This window comes from Heterocephalus glaber, unplaced genomic scaffold, assembly GCF_053883595.1.
Source record: "Heterocephalus glaber isolate CG9 unplaced genomic scaffold, H.glaber_assembly_v1.0 deba00001444, whole genome shotgun sequence".
NCBI classification, from domain to species: domain Eukaryota; kingdom Metazoa; phylum Chordata; class Mammalia; order Rodentia; family Bathyergidae; genus Heterocephalus; species Heterocephalus glaber.
Genome location: NW_028258297.1, coordinates 6,263,384 through 6,283,532, shown reverse-complemented (window position 1 = coordinate 6,283,532; position 20,149 = coordinate 6,263,384). Strand labels below are relative to the sequence as shown.

At 57.4% G+C, this 20,149-nt stretch overlaps 1 protein-coding gene across 4 annotated transcripts; it reads right to left on the bottom strand.

Moving 5' to 3' along the window:
• Positions 1–714: 714 nt before the first annotated feature.
• On the bottom strand, positions 715–16,842 carry Cyb5r3 (cytochrome b5 reductase 3). Of its 4 annotated transcripts, none has more exons than XM_004845458.4 (9): positions 16,479–16,842; positions 10,120–10,251; positions 8,464–8,536; positions 8,130–8,236; positions 6,053–6,182; positions 5,861–5,944; positions 5,679–5,764; positions 4,295–4,394; positions 715–1,575 (listed from the first exon to the last, which is right to left on the bottom strand). In XM_004845458.4, exons 1-9 carry the CDS (start codon positions 16,497–16,499, stop codon positions 1,403–1,405), a joined length of 906 nt encoding a protein of 301 aa, XP_004845515.1. In that variant the 5' UTR covers positions 16,500–16,842; the 3' UTR covers positions 715–1,402. The 4 variants fall into 4 exon arrangements, with proteins under 4 accessions (XP_004845515.1, XP_087069915.1, XP_004845517.1 ...); XM_087213789.1 differs by lacking the exon at positions 16,479–16,842 and adding an exon at positions 14,668–15,059; XM_004845460.4 differs by lacking the exon at positions 16,479–16,842 and adding an exon at positions 14,448–14,567.
• Between the last annotated feature and the right edge of the window lie 3,307 nt (positions 16,843–20,149).

The following is a 20,149-nucleotide window of genomic DNA, read 5'->3' as shown; positions in this document are numbered from 1 at the left end:
CCTTGGCCAAGCCCTGACCCTTGGCTGTTTTCTCATCCTCAGAGGGGACCGGGCGGGGCTCTAAGGTGTGTCCCTGCATGGTATGGAGGACAACGACCAGCCCTAGCCCTGTGTAAACAGCAAGGGCCAGGCTCAGAATGGAGGTGAGAGGAGTGAGCTCCATGCACAGGCCTGCACCAAGGCTTCCTTCCTGTGAAACCCCCACACTCAGGGCCCTTTACTATGCTCCTTGGGCCACTCAGCAAGTACCTGCCCCAGGGCCTTTTCATTGGCTGCAATCGCTGAGCCCTGCCACACCTTGGCCTTGTTTCAGGGATCCTGTCCTGGAAGTCGCCCCATGTGTGCTGGGGTACAGCCTGGTGGCACACGTAAGGCCCTGGGTTCCATCCCGAGCACTGCAAAAACCAAATAAAACAAAACCCCCGACAGAGGGCACTGCCGGTGAACAAAACCCACAAACTAGAAACAACCAACTGTGCAGGAGCAGGGGATTCGCTATCCATCCTGGGTCCCCCTGGGCTTGGGGGCTTGCCTGATGCTGACACCCACACCACAGCCACCCCAGGTTCCAGGCACGTTCCTGGCACCAGCTTCCAATGGCACTGGGTGCAAGTGACACTTCCACAACTCATGGGGACACCCAGAAAGAACTTGGGGCCCTGGCCAACCCTTGGCCCAGGTAAAGCCAATCACAGAGCAAGGGCTGCAGCAGGGTTAATAGTAGCAAAGTTTTACTTCAATACTTTTTCTGCTCATAAATGACTCTGAAAAAAGCCACTATGCAAGAGGCGGACACAGCTGTCAACTAAAGGCCACCAAGGACATCTGTCAGACAAGAGGCACCTCGCAGGTCCCCCCTCAGGGGGCAGGACAGCAGGTACAGGGCAGAGGCACCATGTGACTGTGTCTGCCATTGGGGCTGGGGACCTCTGCACTCTGCCAGGCTGGCGACTTGGGCACCCAGGGCCGCCTGAGTAGAGTTTGGGGGTGCTGGAGAAATGCTGAGGTCCCATGAGAGCCTGGCTGTAGCCGGCAGGGCCTGTGGGCTCTGGGGAGGGGACATCTGGAGGTGTTGGTCATCTCCTGTAGTGTCAGTGAGGGTGGCGTGACAGGTGGCAGGCTGGGTCTCTGGTCCCCAAACTCTGGACTCCCCACCCTTTCCACGCCGAGAGTGGCAGGCAGAAGACGGTGCTGGTGACCTCAAACCAGGGCCTGGGGCGGGGTTCAGAGGGCAGGGACAAGAGTGTCCCCAGCAGCACCACCAGGGCACGGGCAGGCCAGGCTGAACCCAGGTCCTGGGGCACAAGGCAGGCTAGCATGAGGCATTGTGGGTGGGAGGGAAGGACAGGTGGCAACGCGGGTGTGGATGGAGGTGGCGGAGGTGTCAGTGGGTCCCCTGCGCTCAGAAGGTGAAGCAGCGCTCCTTGGCATGGCCCAGGCGCTCCAGGTTGGGCAGGCAGGCAAACTGGATCATGGGTGGTGGCCCACACATCAGCACCAGCGTCTCCTCACCCGGCGCCGGGAGGTGGTCGCGGATCATCTCCTCGTTCACAAAGCCCTGGCTGTAGTCCCAGCCTGTGGGGAGAAGGGGACGCCGAGGGTGACTCTGGCCTCTGCCTGCCTCGGACCTCCCTCCCAGCTCCTGTTCCTCCTTCCCTGGGAGGCGGGCAGAGGTCAACCCAGCAATGTCGCTGGTCCTGGCCCTGTGGCCTGAAACTAGACACAACCCCTTTCCCAGCTTCCCATACCACACTTTACAGGGTGCAAAGCCTTCAGTTATGGATCCCATTTTACAGGTGAGGAAACTGAGGCCCAGGGGACTCAGAGCTACATGGTCAAGACCCCAGCCCCGTGCTGCTCAGAGAGATCCACCCCCTGCCCTTAACTCAGGCCCCAGGCTCCCTGCCCCGCTCCTCTCTCTCCTGTGGGGCATCGGCCACGAGGCCAGGCTTGGGCTGCAGCTGTGTTCCTGGCGCCCGCGGTGCCCAGCACCGGTCACTGCTCAGTCAACAAGGAGCTGGAGGAGCAAGTCCCAGACCCGCGTGAACACACACGGCCTGGTCCTCTCCAGGGCCAGTGCCAGGCAGCCCCATTAGGAGCTTGGCCGACCGGTGGACACTCTGCCCAGTGTGCAGGTGACCGCCAAGTGGCTCCTCTCGCATGGCCTCAGAGAAGGAGCAGGAAGGCAGGTGGCAAGCTGGGCAGTGCACAGAAGAATCAGGAGAGGAGACAGGGACATGGGTCGCCAACACCTGCCTCTGGATTCCCATTGGGGTTGGCTGGGGCTGCAGTGGTTTCTGGCCCCCGAGAGTCCCCCATCCCAAACACCAGAGGGATCCAATCCGGCCTGTCTCCACCCTGTGCCTCCACAAGGCCTCAACAGCAACAGAGAAAACATAGCAGGTGCCCAAGGTCAAAAGACTCTGGCTGACCCCAGCCACCTTGCCCAGATGCCCAACATGCAGTGCATCACACCATGTCCCACTAGGGGACTCCCCGGAGCAAGAGGGGCCAAGTTGGGCTGCCAGCCTTAGGGCTGGGAGGAGTCTACTGCTGAACAGGAGTCCTCTTCCACTCATCTCGGGGACGCTTTTCACCGTAGCTGCTAGGAACCTCAGTGACACGCATGGCCCACACATGGCAATGTACACCAAGGCCATGGTTCTGCACAAACCTCATTCCTGGTTCCATTTTATGGCCCTGCCCCTGTTTTTCCTCCACTCCGGCTTTCCACTTGCATGGTTCCTGACTCACCACCTGAGTCTTCACAGGCCGCCTAGGATCCCTTCCGGAACAAGGCAGGGCTCAGACTGACACATCACATACTTACAAAGTAGGAATCACTTTGTAAAAAGCTGCCTGGGTAAACTGGGAAGTTCTTTAAGTGGGTTTTGCCAAGCAGAGTTTGGGGGGGGGGTTGTGTTTTTTTTAGTACAGTTTTTAATGAATATATGAAATCTGAAGGAAACTTTAGAGGTATTTTAATGGTCCAGGTGAAGGTGCCAGTTACTGTTCAGTATCACCTCTACAAAAGCTTCATCACTTTATTTGATGCTGGTTGCTAAGCAGCCACTGAAGAGTGTAAATGTACTGGGGACCTTTACAAGCCACAGGCTGATACTACACTGTTGTCATGCAAGGAATTAATGCACATGCTCTAACAGCTAAACAGGAAAAGAACCTAAAAAAGGGCCAGGGATTTAGCTCAGTGGTTCTGCAAGTGCAAGGACCTGAGTTCGATCCCCGGTACCAAAAAAAAAAAAAAAAAGAACCTAAAAAAAAAGGTTGACTGAAATAAAACTTGATCAACATAACAGTATTTTGGTTTTTGGGGGGTTTTTTTGTTTTTTTTGCTACCGGGGATCGAACTCAGGTCCTTGCGCTTGTGCAGCAGGCAGCGAAACCACTGAGCTAAATCCCCAGCCCTTCATAACAGTATTTTGAACCATTCCAGGAAGGTTACTTTCTGTCAAACTTGCCTGGGGGGGGGTGCCTGTTCAAAACTTGTATTTAATAAATGAACACCTGACTTACAAAAAAAAAAAAGCTGCCCAGGATAAGCTGGCGTGTGACATGTGCGACATGGAAACCACCACGCTCCCGCACTAGCCGGTTCCCATTTCCTCGCTCGCCACAAGCGGAAGACACTGGGACTCCCCAACCTCTGCACTCATGGCCCAGTACCTAGCCCAGGTTAAGGTCCCTGTCCCTAAGAGGTGACCCAAAGTACCGCGCGCCACCACCAGGGGGCAGTAGCCCCTCCCACCGGGAAGCGGACTCCAACCCGGAAGTAGATGCGCTCCGCGAACCCTGGTCAGAAGGGAGAGCCCAGCTCTTTCCTCCTTTCTGTTGGGGCGGGGCTACATCCCTACCCCATCCTGCTGTCCCCTCCACATGGGGCAAAGGCTCCTTTACCGCTGTCCCTACCAGGCCCTGCAGTCCCGATCTTGGGGCCAAACAGCATTGAGATCATCCATGAGACCACAGGAATATTCTGATATTCCTCTACCCACACCTGATCTAACAGGAATTGAAGGGCAGTTTGGTTCCCTCCCCGAAGGCGACCTCATTTCAAGTTCTGGGGGCTGTGGCCCTGGCTCTGCCCCAACACTGCACCCCCAGGGCTGATGATGGCAGGGAAGAGGGCTGTCAAGCTCTGGGCAGGACAAGCCTGGAAGCCAGGACCCAGGCTGCTGCCCTGTCACCTGCCTGCCCTCTCTGAGCCGATCCTCAGCTCCCCCTCGCATATGTTCAGAGGGTCCCTCTGGGTGCCTCCCGCCAGCTCCCCACTCACCCTCGGGGGCCCTGTCCAGTGTGTACCACAGCTTGAAGCGAGTGGAATGTGCGTTCCTCAGCTCCTCCAGCTCTGGCCGCAGCAGGATGTCCTTCTCCGTCTGCAGGGGGACAAGGCCATGGCCTTAGGTGGGGTAGGAACACGGGTCCTCGTGCCCACTGTGGCCCACACAGTGGAGCTTCCTGAAGGCAGTGGGCACAGCCCTGCAGACTCCTCACCCGGGAAGCCTATCAACACTGCCAGCTATGGTAGTGCACACCTGCGATCCCAACACTCTGGAGGCTGAGGCAGGAGGATCACAAGTTCCAGCCCAATCTGGCCAATTTAGCCAGACCCTGTCTCAAAATTTAAAAAGGGGACTCAATGCAAAGGCCCTGGATGCAATCCCCAGTACCATTTAAAAAAAGGGAGTGTAGCTCAGTGGTCAAACATGTGTCTAGCATGTGTGAGGCTGGGCTCGATCCCCAGCACCATGTCAAATTACAATGTGCCAGGTTCGAGTCCTGCTTCTAGGCTTCCTGGGAGATGTGTAGACCAGGCCTCTCTGAACCCCGGTCCAGTGTGACACAGAGGGCCACGCCACCTGCAGAGGGACAAAGGGTCTGAAGGCCACCAGGGCCCGCCCCACACTGCCGAGCACAGTGGTGCCCTCCCTTGACCTCCTACTTGTCCCCTGCAGCTGGTCCCAGGGGAGCCCCGCAGCTGTGCAGGGACCAGGGCTCAGGCCCCTCCCAATTGGGCTCAATGGGCTCACAGATGACAGCATGGGCCAGAGGACCCTGGGGAAAGATGACCTGAGCCACATCTGAGACGCACAGAGGCCAGGGCCTGGCCAGGGGTCTCATCACCATGTCCGCCAACAAGGACATCATTATCAAACCCACACTGTCACAAACACTGAATCCAGACAGACCCTGGCAGCGACCACGGCTCATCAGCTAATTCTACAGACGAGGAAGAAGAGCCCAGAGAGGAACAGCAACTCGTCCCAGGTCACACAGCAGGCCAGGGTGGGCAGGCAGCGGGCTCGGGTGGAGACCCGGCTCCAAACACCTTGCAGCTCAGGGAGCCAGCATCAGCGTCACCTGAGACCCCTTGTCTGTGAGCCAGGCCCCACCATCTCTGGCCGGGATCACCCCTACTCTACCCAAGGTCTGCTCATGGCTAAAGGAGTGCTGAGGTTTGGGACCTTGGGGTGAGGCGCCCCAGGGCCTCGCTCCACAGCCCGCTCCCTGGGTCACATCGGCCCTGTGCTGCCCAGAGCCCCCACTCCATTACCCCTAGACCTCCACAGAGCTGTGCGGGCCCCTGAACACGGCCCAGCGGATCCTCAAGTCTCCTTTAACCACAGCCACAGGGCACATTCAGAGCAGCATCCACTGACCTGGTTGGCAAAGAGCAGGTGGCACACGGTGTGGTCATCCGGGTCCTTCATGATGGCACGAATCACCTGCAGCATGGGTGTGATGCCTGCAAAACAGCGCCCCGTGTGGGCACCGGGTGAGCACCTGTTGGGCACGGGGACCCTGGCCCGGCCCTGCCCTGACCTCACGCGGCGCCCACTACCTGTCCCTCCTGCGATCATGCCCACCGACTTGGCTGTCTTGGTCACAGGGCTGGACTTCTTGTCGGGCCGGATGCCGAACTTCCCTAGGAGAGGGGACTGGGGCTCAGGGGAGGGCACAGCTTGCCCCGCTGGTCACCCACAGACAGCAGACCCAGGGCCCGAGCCCGGTGCCAGCTCCCAACAGGAGTCACCTCTGCCCTGGTACACCAGCAGCCCATTGGGGCCCCGGAACTCAATGGTGTCTCCAATCTGCATGCTTTCCAGGTACTGGGACATCTTCCCCCCAGCAGGAAACTTGGGATGGGTGTCCTTGAAGTAGACCTGCAAGATACATATGTGCCCCTCAGTAACCGGCCCCATGGCCAGGCCTCACCCCTGTAGGGAGCAAGGGCCTCTTTGGGGAACCCTGTCCACCACCCATCAAGTTCCCCACCCTGGTCCTGTGCCCTGGGTCTGTCCCCACAGAACGCAATGGGTGGGCAGGACGTCCACTAGGTGCACCAGGCTGGTGGCTTCAGGGCTCCGAGTCACCTTCCAATGACCCTGCCCACCCCAGCAAAGGCCCTGGGGTCAGGTAGGCATGTGGCTCTCAGGACAGCTTCCCTCCCTGCAGCCCTAGACCACACTGCCTTGAGGAAAGGGAGGCCCAAAGGTGGGACCTGCCTGTGCAGAGCCAGGGACGGGGATGGACGGGGCTGGAAACAGTGGCAGAGACGGGAAAGGCGGGCTGGGAGAGAAGAGCGGGGTTCCTGCGGCCATCGTGCAGGGATTCTGTGGCAGGGGAAAGGCAGGCAGAGCACCCTGCTGCTCCCCTGGGCGCCAGGCCAGGAATCTGACCTTTTTCCAGGGCCAACAGCTGCGAGCCAAGAGGGGTCTGGTCACCCAAGAGCTCCTCCTCCACACTGGCCCATCCTTCACTGCGTGTGACCAGAGGTCCCAACAGAGCAATGCCCACCCCTCCTCTCCTCTGCCCTGGACACAGCCTCTGAGGCCTCCAGGGGCCACTGGCCTCTCCCGTCTCCCAGCTGGGCCCGAACCCCCTGCCCTTCTGCTGCTCCAGTCCCTGAGCCTCCCTTGGACCTCAGGGCCTTTGCACGGGAAGGTCCCTTCCTTTGCCAGAGCACCCCTCTCGGCCACCCACACAAGAAGCAGCCCAGCTACCCTACCCCACCCAAGCACGTTGCCCCTCCTGGTGCTCAGCTTCATGTCCTTGTCCCAGAACAACCCAGGCCAGGACCCCAGAGCCCGATGGGCGAGGTCACCCCACAAGATTCAGGGGCTCAGATGTGGTGCACAGAGGTCTCCTCCTCTCCCTCCAAGAAGGGCCAGGGCAGGGGTGCAGCTCAGGGGTAAAGCACTGGCCTGCACCTCAAATTTAATACAGAAGGGCTCAGTGAGGGGCTCCAGGGGTCCCCATGGGGCCCTGGGCCCTGCTGTCCCCAGCACCCCACAGGCAGCAGCCGGGCAGGTTCTCACTGGCTGGGTACACTGCTGGAACAGGGGTCCTCGAGGTAGAGCTCAACTTCTAATTTCTGTAAAACTGGGTCCCGTGTGCTTCTCATTATGTCTCCTACCCGGTCTACTCTTCATGACTTTTTGTATTTTTGTTTTTGGTAGGACTGGGTATGAACTTAGAGCCTTTGCACCAAGCTACATCCCTAACCCCTTTTTTATTTTTTATTATGAGACAGTGTCTTGCTAAGTCATTAAGCTGCTCAGTCTACGCTCAAATTTGCAACCCTCCTGCCTCAGCCTCCCCGAGGCAGTACTGGGATTACAGCTGTATGCCACCACACCCCAGTGGCATGGTGTTTCTTGGGGTCCCTGCGGGGCATGCTGTGTCTCTTGTCTGCCACTCCTGACGGCTACACCTCCCTCATCACATGTGTCCCTGACCTACCCCGGGCCCAACAGCCACAGGTTCCACACAGGCTCCTGTTGCACCCATGGGTCAGAGGGGCCCTGCCACAATCACTCGCTAGGGAAACAGGTCCCTGGGCTCCTCCAAAGTCACAGAGGGAAGGGGCTCAGCCACTCCGTGCACAGCACAGTCCCACCTGCAGCTGCCGAGCCTGAGCGCTACGGCTCTCTCTGCCAGGACCCCTCTCTCGGCCCACTGGGCAGCTCCAATTTGTGATTCACTCAGAAACCTGCTGCAAGGGCCACTGGCCTTTGGAGACCTCAGGCCAACGGGCACTGGGCCTCTAGGAGGCCTCAGCTCGGTCATGGCCACTCCTCCCTGAGCCTCAGCCGAACCAGGGAGCTCACCTTGATGACCAGGTCCACAAAACCCTTGTCATCGTCACTGGAAACGGGCGTGTAGGGCCGGATGACCAGGTTCCCATCAATTCGAGCCGAGAGGTAGATGTGCTGGCCTGAGGGACAGGAGAGTTCACTGTGGGTCAGGGACGATCCCTGCAGATGACAACTGGGCTGGATCACCCCAGAGCCCTGTGTTCTGCCCTGGGGTCCTACCATGTCCCAACAGCCTGCCTGCCTCTTGCCTCTACCCTGCTGGGGCCCTTCCCCCTGCCCTCCAAGGCCAGGCCACTGTCACCCTCCCTGGACTCCCCACTGTCCCTGTGGAGCGCTCAGGACTCACCGATGGGCAGGCCCAGGATGTGCTGTGGGGATGGCAGGGCAAAGCGGAAGCGCCGGGTGTCATGGCTGACGACCTGGAGGAGGGTACAGGGTACTGGGCCTCGAGGGGACAGCAGCCCCCAGGGACATATGACAAGGTGGCGGAGCAAGGGTGAACTCAGGGGGAATGTCTCACGGCCCAGGCAGGGCTGAGACAAGGCAGCCCCCACTGCCCACGAGGCCAGGGTGCCAAGAGCTCAAAGCTGGGCCCCACCCTGCATGTGCTGGGTGGCACCAGTGCCTGATCACAGGCTGGGAAGGTGGCAGCCACTTCCTTCCAGGGAAGGGTGAGGGCTGATGACAAGCCAGGCAGGGCCACAGTGACAGCCCTGCCTTGTGAAGTGGGGCTCATGCAGAGGCCAGGCAGTGTCACATGGGCTCCGGGGTCCTTGCCACAGCTGGCCACAAGGACTCAGGCAGCCATGGGGCCACCGCACACCCACACATGGCAAGGTTGCAAACTGACAGAGTGGAGTCTCCTGGAGGGGACAACAGGCTTCCCCCAGGAGACAGAGCACCGTGGACACCCATCGGAGTTCTGCGCAGGTAGAACTTTCTGTCCTCAAGAGGGCGCCCGCCCAGGGCAGCACCTGGAGGAGGAGCCATCCTCGTAGCGAGCAGTGGAGGTGAAGGTCAGGGGCGGGGCCCCAGCCCATCTCGGCCTCCTAGGCCTACGGCCAGGCCAGGTGATGGGAGCTCCTGGGAGTGAGTCCAGAACACCGACAGGGCCTGGGGTCAGGGTCACACGCCGGCTCTCCACTGCGGACTCAGCACAGCAGCACAGCCTGGAGAGGCCCAGGCACTGAGCAGGCAGGACCAGCTCCTCGCAGGGACAGAGAGTCTTTACAGTGAACTCGTATAAATCATTTGCTACTTCTAAATTCAACATCAATAACAAGGGAAAAGACAAAAAAAAAAGTTTGAAAACATGATTTGTTTAAGGGGAAAAATGTGTTGAGTGCCCACTCGTGCTGAACATGCTGAGGGGGTGAGCGAAGTCCCCTGGGAAGTGGAAGCCAACTATTTTAGGGTTTTCACTTCTGTCTCATTTCCACCTTTCTGTGAACTCTCAGGACGTGACAGACGCATCCTGTCAGTCACAGAAAACTGCAAGCTGTGGCCACTGGGACCTGAACCTCCCACACAGCAGGGCTAGAATTGGACTGGCACAAGCACAGGGAGGGGACATAACCAAGGCCCGGGAAAGATGACTTTCTCTACTGCGTGACTCAGTTCTCCCTGCCACACCCTTGCAGAAGCAGCTAGGGGTGTCCGAAAATAGAGCAGGGCGGGGCGGCGGGGTTGACGCGGCAGTCACTGGGGAAGCAGGGAGACCGGGAGCCAGCAGGGAGGGAGGAGGGCGACTGGAGGTCCTGACCATTGAAGGCCACACAGCTGAGACCACGCAGGGCCTCTGCAGACTGAGGGCGGATGAGCGCCAGGCCACGAGTGACCCCCCAGTGGTGGGGAGTCCTCCTTGAAAGGGACCATTTCCCATCTGCTGAGTGGAGGCGTGGACCCCAAAGTCCTGCGGGTCTGTCTCAGAACACTGGTGGGACAGTGGGTCTGAATCGCTTCACCACCTCCTGGTGGCCCGAGCAGGGGACACGGCACCCACCTCCCTGTCAATGAGCCGCAGCGGGTACTTGATGTCGGGACTCTCGAGGGTGATGGCCGGCCTGGAGCGCTGGAACAGCTTCATGAACAGGCTGTAGAGGAACCAGACCGGCGAGAGCGCCACACGCCCCAACTGCAAGGACAGACGGACACGTGAGTAACAACCTAACGGAGAATCCCCTAAGAGGGCCACACTGGCCAAGGGGTTCCATCGCGCCCTGGGGCCCCTGGGTCGATACCCTCTCCAGGCTCCTCTCTCTCCCTCAGCCCACGGGACCAAGACGGGCAGGCTCGGGAGGTTCAGTCAGGGAGGATGACTGTCACCAGGGGCTGGAGGAGGCAAGCAAGGGCCCTGGCCCAGACGGCAAAGGGACAGGACATCCGCTTCCAACCTTCAAAACTGGGAACATACAAATACCGATGGCACACCACAAGGCCACACGGCTCAGACTAAATCCCAGGCCAGAGAAAAGGGTCACGAAGGACAGCACTGAGATAACGGTGAGACTCGAATGAGACTGGGGGTTAAATATCAGCACTGTGTCCAAGTTACTGTCCGACAGACAATTACTCACCTGTGGTCAGGCACAAGGATGTCCTTGCACTGAGAAACGCACATTGAGGTGTTTGAGGGCAAATGGCTTAAAACACACACACACACACACACACACACACACACACACACACACGGTGATCAAAGTGTGCAGTGAATGTTTACATTTTCTTTTGGTACTGGAGATCGAACTCGGGACCGAACTCGGGATCTTGGGCTTGCGAGGCAGGCGGCGGAACCACTGAGCTAGATCCCTAGTCCGGCAAAGTATCTTTTACCGTAATACATTTTTATTTGGTACCGGGGACCGAACTCGGGACCTCGAGCTTGCGAGGCAGGTGGCAGCACCACTGAGCTAAATCCCCGGCCCACAGCACAAGGTCCCAGTACTAAAAAGGAAAGGATACTTTACCATGAATCCCCCTCAAAATTCTCCCCCTCGCTTTGAATACACTCATCCCATCTTTCTTGCCATTTTCTTTTTTCTTTTCTTTTTTTTGGTTTTTTGAGACAGGGTCTCCCTGTGTAGTTCAGGTTGGGCCTGAACTCATGGCAATCCTCCTGCCTCTGCCTCCTGAGTGCTGGGATTACAGGCAGGCGCCACCACGCCCGGCATTCTCACCACTTTCTGAAGCAGTTCTGGAATCCTCTTTCCTGACTGTTTTTATGAGGTGTGATCAATAATACAGTGAGCGCTGCGGCTGAGTGTCATCCAACAGAAACAAGGTCCTCGTCTGCGTCCGCTGTGTCCTCATCCAGCTTATTCACCGGATCTGGTACTATGTGACTTCTGCCTCTTCCACAAAGTCAAAATGACCATGGTAGAGAAACTTTTTGAATTGACTGAGGACATCAAAGCAGCCAGGTCAGCGCAACTAAAAACACTCAGGAAAGAGGACTTCAGAGCTGCTTCAGAAAGTGCCGAGGATGATGAGATGAGTGTTTGAAGTGAGAAGGAGGATTGTGAGGGGGATTCATGGCAATGTGTCTTTTACTGTAAGGGTTTTTTTTATAAACACTCACTGTATATTTTGATCACACCTGTACACACACATGGCATCTCGTATACATGCGATAAAGAAGAAGAGAAATAAAGCAAACAGAGCAAATATTAACATCTTGTATCTTTAACTCGGAAGATATTTCAAAATAGAAAGTACTGGGAGGCCCCTTTGGATAACTCAATTAGAGAGGCTAAGAAGCAAAGTTCATGTAAAACAGTGGCTCTCAAGAAAGCAGTTTCACACCTGGTGTATCTCCTTGACTTCTGTTCTGTCAGCAAATGACTGTGTGTTCTCTTCTTGTCATAACCCTAAAGTTCTCCTTTCACCTTGGCTGCCAGGAAGCTCAAAGCCAAGTTCCCTGGGTGCACGGAGCCCCTCCGCTCCCTTGGTGGGATCTGCTGCAGGCCTCTTAAGGTAGTATATTCTCATCTCAGGGCCCAGCCCTGCTGCCCCCCTTCCCAGGCTGGCTCCACACTGTTCTGCTGTGGCCTCACGAGGGGCCCAGTTGTGTGACCGATGGGTCTAAAAGCAAGGCCCGGGGCCCCAAGTGCCCAGCCACCCAACCCAGGCCACACCCAACCACCCAGCACCCACTGTATGGCAGCACTCGGGAGGCCTCGCCAGCCAGGGCTCCTCTAAGGCCCTGGTGGCAGCCACAGACTGAGACAGGAGACCTGGGCTCGAGCCCAGCTCAGGCAAGGCCATGCACAGAGACAGTGGCCACGGACTCTGAGCTGGTGCTGCTCCCGGTGTGGGACACAAACTCCCAGGGTCAACCTCACTCCACCCTGGGCTGTAGGGACAGTCGGGAAACTGAGGCCCAGAGGGTCGGTAACTACCCCAAGTCCCAAGAAAGTCAACCCTCTAAGTAACACACGGAGACACCCACTGCAGACTATCACGCTGTGTTCTCAGAGAGGTTAAGGGAACCCAGGTCTGGCCAGCCCACAGCGCCCAAACCCCCGGGCACTTCCACCCCTCCTCAAACACCCACCCTGGCTCCCCACTGCCGCCCTTCAGGGCACCTGCTCCCCGGCCCTGGCGCCGGCCTCCCCTCCAGCCCTGCTCCCTGCACAGCAAGCCTGTCCTGCTCCAGGCCTTCACATACGCTCTCCTGAGCTGGGCACGGTGGCACACGGCTGCAATCCCAGTACTCAGGAGGCTGAGGCAAGAGGACAGTCACAAGTTTGAGGCCAGCCTGGACTACGTACTGAGACCCCGAAAAAAAGCAAAACAAAAACAAAAACACATACTCTCTCTCTCTCCATTCTGCCCCCAAAGCCTCTGCCTCTGCACAAATCCAAACAGCAGGCTCTTATTCATCCTCTAGAGCCCAGCTCCAATGTCCGTCCCTAGCCAACCAGGCCTTTGGCGGACTTTTAGCAGCCTTGGCCCCTCTGTAAACAATCCTGATGCTTCCCCTGCTCCAGACTTCTCTGTGTCCAGCCAAGAAGCCACCTCCTGGGGAACACAGCATAAGCTTTGAAAGGCCAAGTTCAATGTGTGTGCAGGAAGTTGCCATTGTTGGGAGCCCTGGAAAAGAAGCTCTATGACATTCCCAGCCAAGGACAGGCCGTGTTGGGTGCTCCCTGGGGCCGTCCACTCCCAGCACAGAGCCTCAAGTGCATGGTCTTGTTTAACAGCATCAGCCTTCAATGCCCAGCTGGCTTCCGGTCCCCTGCACTCCTGCTTGACAAAGGAGGGGACAGGGGAGCCTCAGGGAGTCCAGGTGCCCCTCCCCTGCCAAAGCCCACACTGCCAGCCTGCGGCAGCTCTCAGTGCAGACCCCACAACACTGTCCCAGGCCCCAGCAGGCCCGCCCAGCTCCAGGTAGCTCGGGAGCCAGTCTCTCACCAGCCCGGCCAACACTCAGCACAGTGAATGCTCAACAAATATTTGTGGAATGAATTAGCAGAGGGACAACAGCCACCCCTGCTTCATTCTCTGACTCTTTCCATTCCTTCTGGAAGTTTCCAGAACTGGAGCAGGGCGGGGTTCGGCCATCCTGTTTGTGTCACACACCACGGTGCCTCACAGGCTTGTGGCAGCCTGGGACGCGGTACTCGGAGGCCTGGGGTCCTGTGGACAGCCAGCACCCGAGGGACTCACTACCTCGAGGGAGTGGGAGCTGCCACCACTCCCATTCCAGGTGAGGAAACTGAGGCTCGGGCTACAGACCTGTGCAGATCATTGCTATCTGTCAGTGATTCAGTCAACAAACCCCAGTGGGCACTCAAGGGCCTAAAGTGGGAGACACAAGCCAAGAGACCCCACCCTGAGGAGATCAGGGGAGGGAGAGAAGGGTGCATGGTAGCCAGGACCACTGGAGGGCAAGGGCTTGTGTCTCAGTCAAAGGGCTGACAAGATGGCCAGTGGATGGACACTGTCCCCACCCCGGGCCACTGCAGGGGTCGAGGGCACAGGAAGCAGGTGGCTGAGGCCAGGCCCTGCCCTACAGCACTGGCAGATGCCACTTCACTCAGGCACCCATCCGGGGACCTTGGGACAGCTGCCTGTCAGCCCTGACTTGGTGCCCCAAGTCCCCAGGTGCCCCGCAAGCCACACTCTGCCTACCAGAGCAGGAAGAGGAAACCGGGTGCAGAGTTCAGGACACCAGGGAGACCCCACTCCCGCACCACAGCCCACAGGCTGCCTGTTTGTGTTACTGCCCCACTCCCAGCTGCCCACTCTGGCACTGCTCCTGTGACCCGATGGCCCCAGGTGCCAGTTCCCCAAGCAGGGGCCCAAACAAAGCCTTGGTGACTTGCTTACCTGACTACCGCCTGCCCGCTGCTATCCCCAGGATTCAAGTGACCACCTCCCGCCAGCCCCAGCCAATCTCAGGGAGAGGAAGTGGGAGGGAGGGAGGAAGTTCCACAGCGGGGGCTCAGGGCCACAGTGGGGGACCCAGGAGGGGTAGGTGTACAGCTGAGCGCCCCACACCGGGGAGACATGGCTCTGCTCCCAGGGCGAGGAGCCCTGCATGCGTTACCTGTGCAGTGGGCCTGTCCGGGCCTGGAGGGCACTAGAGGCTGGGTTGGGGGGCAGGGAAGCCACAGTCCAGGATGCTGGGCGATCCTGTCATGTTCTCCCAAGGCGGCTGCCAGACCCGAGTGCCAAGCCCTGGGCCCTGAAGTGTGCAGACGCCTCCCACAGGGCCTGCACAGCCCAGATAAGAGGCTGCTCCGACAGGTCCCTGTGGCCCTGCAGAGTGCGTGGGGTGCTGTGCAGCCTGCAGGGCAGGAGGCCTGGCTCGGAGTGTGTCCAGGGCATCCGAGCAGGGCCCAAAGAGTAGGGGTGATGCCCAGCCCTCCTTGCACAGATGAGGCCAGGGGCTGATGAGCACCAGCCCCCTGCTCCTCAAGGGGGCCTGTTACAGGAAGGCAGGGAGCAGCCAGGGACAGGTGCACCGAAACAGGCCAAACAGGCTGGAAGGTGAGACGTCAGGGGAGGGGCAGAGGACGGGGGGGGGGGGGGGGCTTGATGAAAGAGCACAATAACCTGTGCGGCCTCTGAGACCTGCCAGGCTGTCACGCTGCGGGGCCGGCCTGGCGTATGCCCACAGCTCACTGCCCCTTGGTCTGAGTCCCACCCTTCAGGGAGCCTGGGCTGGGCCACACTTTCCAGGCCCAGAGGCCTAGGCCTGGCACCTGCCTCCCCAAGGGGGAGCCTCAGAGCCCTGAGGCCCAAGGGGCATCCTCCTGGTGCCAGCCTTCCGGCGCTCGGGAGCCCAGCACAGCCAGGGTTCGTGCGTGGGGTGGGAGGGGAAGCTCTGGCCAGGGGTGACCTGGAGACATCCTCCAGAGGAAGCGCTGGGAGGCTGAGGCAGGACGGTCAGTTCGCCCAGGAGTTTCAGACCAGCCTGAGCAACACAGCAAGAGTGGTCTCAAAAAATAATAGTAATAAAGCAAGGGAGGCTGGCAGGCCCTGCACCAATCAGGTTGCTTCTGGAGAGTGGACTCTGAGCCCGCAGCCCGGCTGCTTCCCTCAGGACTCTCGGCTGGCAGCCAGGTCCCAAAGGGGCCCACACCACACCATCTGCTGAGGGGACGGGCCTGGGCTGGTGACAGGGTGACAGGAGGGCCGGAGCCTGCAGGTGGCCGCCCGCGGCAAGCACACTCGCCCCCCCCCACACTGCTCACTCACACTAGCGTTCACACTCATTCGCCCTTGCACGTTCACTCATTCTCACTCATGCACATACATTCACACTCATCACATAGCCACCTTCACTCATTCTCACATGCACACAGCTCGCACACATCCACACTCAGACGCACATGTACACTCTCATTCTCACACTCATGCCTTCATGCTGCCCACGCCCACTCATTCACATTTATCTCACACCTGTGCGCACTCTCACATTCACACACGTGCTGGCACTCGCATTCACACTCATGCATTCAGGCTGCACACTTCCATTCCCTTGCGCCCACGGAGTCATGCTTCATGCTTCACACTCGCACAATTGCTCGCCTGCACACGCGGGTGTCGCGCAGCACTTCGCATGCACGCGTGCTTAGTCACACTCCAACTTTCCTACTCATGGCCACACGGGTACACCGCACACACTCGGGCCCTCTCACACGGTCGCTCGCGCGCGCCCCGGCGCTGGCCCCCGCACGCCCTGAGTCCGCTCCGGAAGTGGGGAAGCGGGGAGCGGGGGACAGGGGCGCGGCCGGGGAGGGACGCGGCGGAGGGGGCGCGGCGGCTGCAGAGGCCCGGCCTCCCGGGACCAGCCCCTCGGCTCCGGGTGCGGGTGCCGGCGCCCCACCAGGCCCAGGCCAAGCCCTCGCCTACCGTGCTCAGCTGGGCCCCCATAGTGGCTACACTGCTGCCCCTCCGCTGCTCGCCGAGACAGTGGCCGTCGCCGCCCGCGGCCGCGTCACCCCGCGGAGTGATGGGAAGGGGTCTGGAGGTTGAAGGGGCAGGGGCGCGAGGCGCGAGGCGGGTGCTGGGCGGCCCTGGGCGTGGTTCGTGCGCGCCCGCCGGGCGGGGCGCTGGCGTCCGTGCGTCCGTCCCTGCTTTAAAGGGACCAAGATGGCGCCCCCTGGGTGAGAGCTGAGGTTAAAGCCGGAACCTCGGGCACCTCCGAGGCCAGCAGGAGCTCGCTGGGCCTGGGAAGAGCTCAGGTGGCCCCGGGGCCTGCTGCCCGAAGCTCTGGTCTCTGTCCCCTCGTCCTAGTTCCAGGCTTTTGTCCCCTGGGGCATGGAGCCAGCTCTGCTTACTGGTCAGACAGCAGGCGGGGACAGGGGAGGTACGGGCCACTTGAAAAGCAAAGATCCCCAGTACCAAAAAAAAAAAAAAAGAAAAGAAAAGAGACCTGATTATTTTTTTGTCCTTTTTTCTTGTCTTTTTTGTTTTGTTTATTTTTTGTGTGTTTGGTTTTGGCTTTTTTTTGGCTTTTTGAGACAGGGTCTCGGTGTGGAGTTCAGGCTGGCCTCACACTGGCGATCCTGCCTCCTCAGCCTCCCAAATGCTGGTATTACAGGCCTGCGTGACACAGGCTTTGTCTTTCTTAAGCATTAGTTATAGATAACAACCACCCAAGCTTGGAGTCTCAAAGGTCAGCTATTGAAAAGGAACTATACTCTGAGTGCACCTATAAGGTTCGGGAAGCCCAAAGTCCAGACTGCAGGTGAGGTCTTGGACAAACCTCAAGACCTCAGAACAGACCAAAGGGAACCATCCACCTAGGGGTAAACATGGGCCTGGGAGGCCAGCACAGCCCATTTACCTTGTAAAAGTACAATGGTATCGCCTTCATGGTGGCACACACCTGTAATCTCAGCACTTGGAAGGCTGAGACAGGAGGATTGCTCTGAGTTAGAGGCCAGATTGGGCTACATAGTGAGTTCAAGTTCAGCTTGAACTACACAGTGGACCCTGTCTCAATAAATAAATGCTAGTCTAGCAAACAGTCCTACAAAATGAGGAATGGATGGAATCCATTTTTCTGTCTGTGTGGTCATTCAGATTATTACATACACTTGGAAAGTGATCGAACTCTCGCTGTTGGTGAACCAGGTCTGTTTTGCTTGCTGCATGCATGGTAGGCCAATCACTGAACTGATGCTTTGCAAAAGAGAGCTGATTCATGTGGTCAGGAATGTGGAGACAGAAGGCCAAGTCTCAACACTACGTCCCAGGGGACCAGTTTGGGGATGTGGATGGGACTGTAGCAGGGTAACGGAAGGAGAAGGGAAAGGTGTAGGGGGGTGGTCAGCAGCAGCTGCGATGGGTGGGCATTCTGTTCAGAGAGTAATGGCAGGGCTGGGGATTTAGCTCAGCAGCACTGCACCTGCCTGGCAAGCACAAGGTTCTGAATTTGACCCCCGGTACAAAAACAAAAAGAAATCGATGGTGTGAGTGTGATCTGATGCTGGCATTTAGGGCCTTCCAATGCCAGCAGGTCCCCCACTGGACAGTTGTGTGGGCCCAACTGAAAGGTCAATGATTTCAACATGACATGCAGGGCAAAGCTCATGGGGGACTGAAAATAGATTGCTCGGCTGTGTGACCTCCAAAATTAGTGATTTAGGGCTTTTGTTTTGTTTGTTGTTAAGATATGGTCTTGCTATGTAGTTCAGGCTAGCCTTGACCTCATGGCGATCCTCTTCCTTTACCCTCACGCATGCACCACCACACTCAGCATAATGAAAGAAAAAAAATAGTCTTTAAATACTGGGGAATTAACCCAGGGCCTTCACACTGAGCTGTATCCTCACCTTTTTTTTTTTTTTTTTTTTTGTACTGGGGATTGAACTCAGGACCTTGTACTTGCAAGGCAGTGGCAGAACCACTGAGCTAAATCCCCAGCCTATGCTCACCTTTTTTATACTTTTTATTTTTTTTCAGACAAGATCTCACTACATTTTCCAGGAAGAACTTGAACTTGTGGTCCTCCTGCCTCAACATCCTGGGGTACTGGTATTACAAGTGTGTGTACCACCATGCTCAACTCATCATTGCTTGTTTGTTTTTTGAAACAGGGTCTTGCTCTGTAGTTCAGGCTGGCCTTGAACTCACTGTGTAGCCCAGGCTAGCCTCAAACTCGTGGATCCTCCTGCCTCAGCCTCCTGAGTGCTGGGATTACAGGCATGTGCCACCACACCCAGCATCACTGCCTTTTTTTTTCTTTTGTGCCAGGGATTGAACTTGGAACCTTTCGCTTGAGAGGCAGGCAGCAGAACCACTGAGCTAAATCCCCAGCAGCATCTGCCTTTCTTAAAATCATAGTAGTTGCCCATCTGTTTCCTTATTTATTATTTATCTTGTTGATCCTCTCTATTGTTATAGCAAAGTGCAACAATTTAAGTGTTACAGCCAAGTTGTATGGCTATCCAAAAGTCGAGCGGCACTTGGAGAGATAGAGGGAGACTTTATAACACCAGCAGCCTCAGGTTCATACTCCAAAGTCTGATCCCCCAAACAGAAATTAAAGCAACCTTATATAGAGATCTAGGGGGCAGGGGAGTGGGCCAACCTACTGGGCAAGCATGCTCACCGAAGCAGATGGGCGGAGTTAACAGAACATTCATGAAACCTTAGAAACATCCTGCGGCACAGTTACATTGCTTGAGCAAAACATCTTATGGCAAAAACATGGAGTCGGGGTGGGGGGCAAAGGCCTGCCCTGTTGTGCATTATTGCATGTTGTCCTTATCACCATGATTGTCCTTGTACATAAAATTAACACCATTCCCAATCAGTATAGATTATGGAAGCATTTTCTGTTCCTCTAGTAAATCCTGAATGCATTCATGCTTCAACATCATTCAAAATGTAAAGCACATGGCTGTAGGTAATGGTGCACACGTGTAATCCCAGCACTCAGGGGCCTGAAGCAAGAGGACTGCCACAAGTTGGAGGCCAGCTTGAGCTACATAGTGAGTTAAAGGCCAGTCTGAACTGTATGTCTCAAAAAAAAAGGAAAGCACAAAAGGAGATTTCCCTCCTGGATGAACTTGGGAGCTTCTGTAAGAAGTGACCCAGGTACCAGTCCTGGCCTTACCCTGATGCCAATTCCTGATGAGCTGTGTGAGCTCCAGGCCGACAGCCACACATAAACTCAATAAGGCAGGGCAGACACAGAAGTGGGGAAGGACGGAAACTGATAGTGAAACGGTCATATTTTATCTGCCTGAGGTGCTGTGTGGCCAGGAGGTTGCAGTCACTGTTGGGCTATGAAGGCTTAGTCACCAGAGAACCCTTGCTGCCCACATCCTGGAGCTGGCTTGGTCCCCAGGCCCTGCCATCCTATTCTCTGGCTGCCCCCAACTCTGGCAAGAAGTGAGCCAGCAGGGGGATTTGTTTACTTGTTTTTGTTTTTGTTTATTGGTCTGGGTCTGAAATTCTGGCTAATTCTCTTTGTGGGGCTTGGATCTGCCTGTAGTGGGTGAGGGAGACCCCAAGGCTTGTCCCTTACAATCCTGTGGCCCCTTTTCTCACAGCCCCCCTCCCCTCCCATC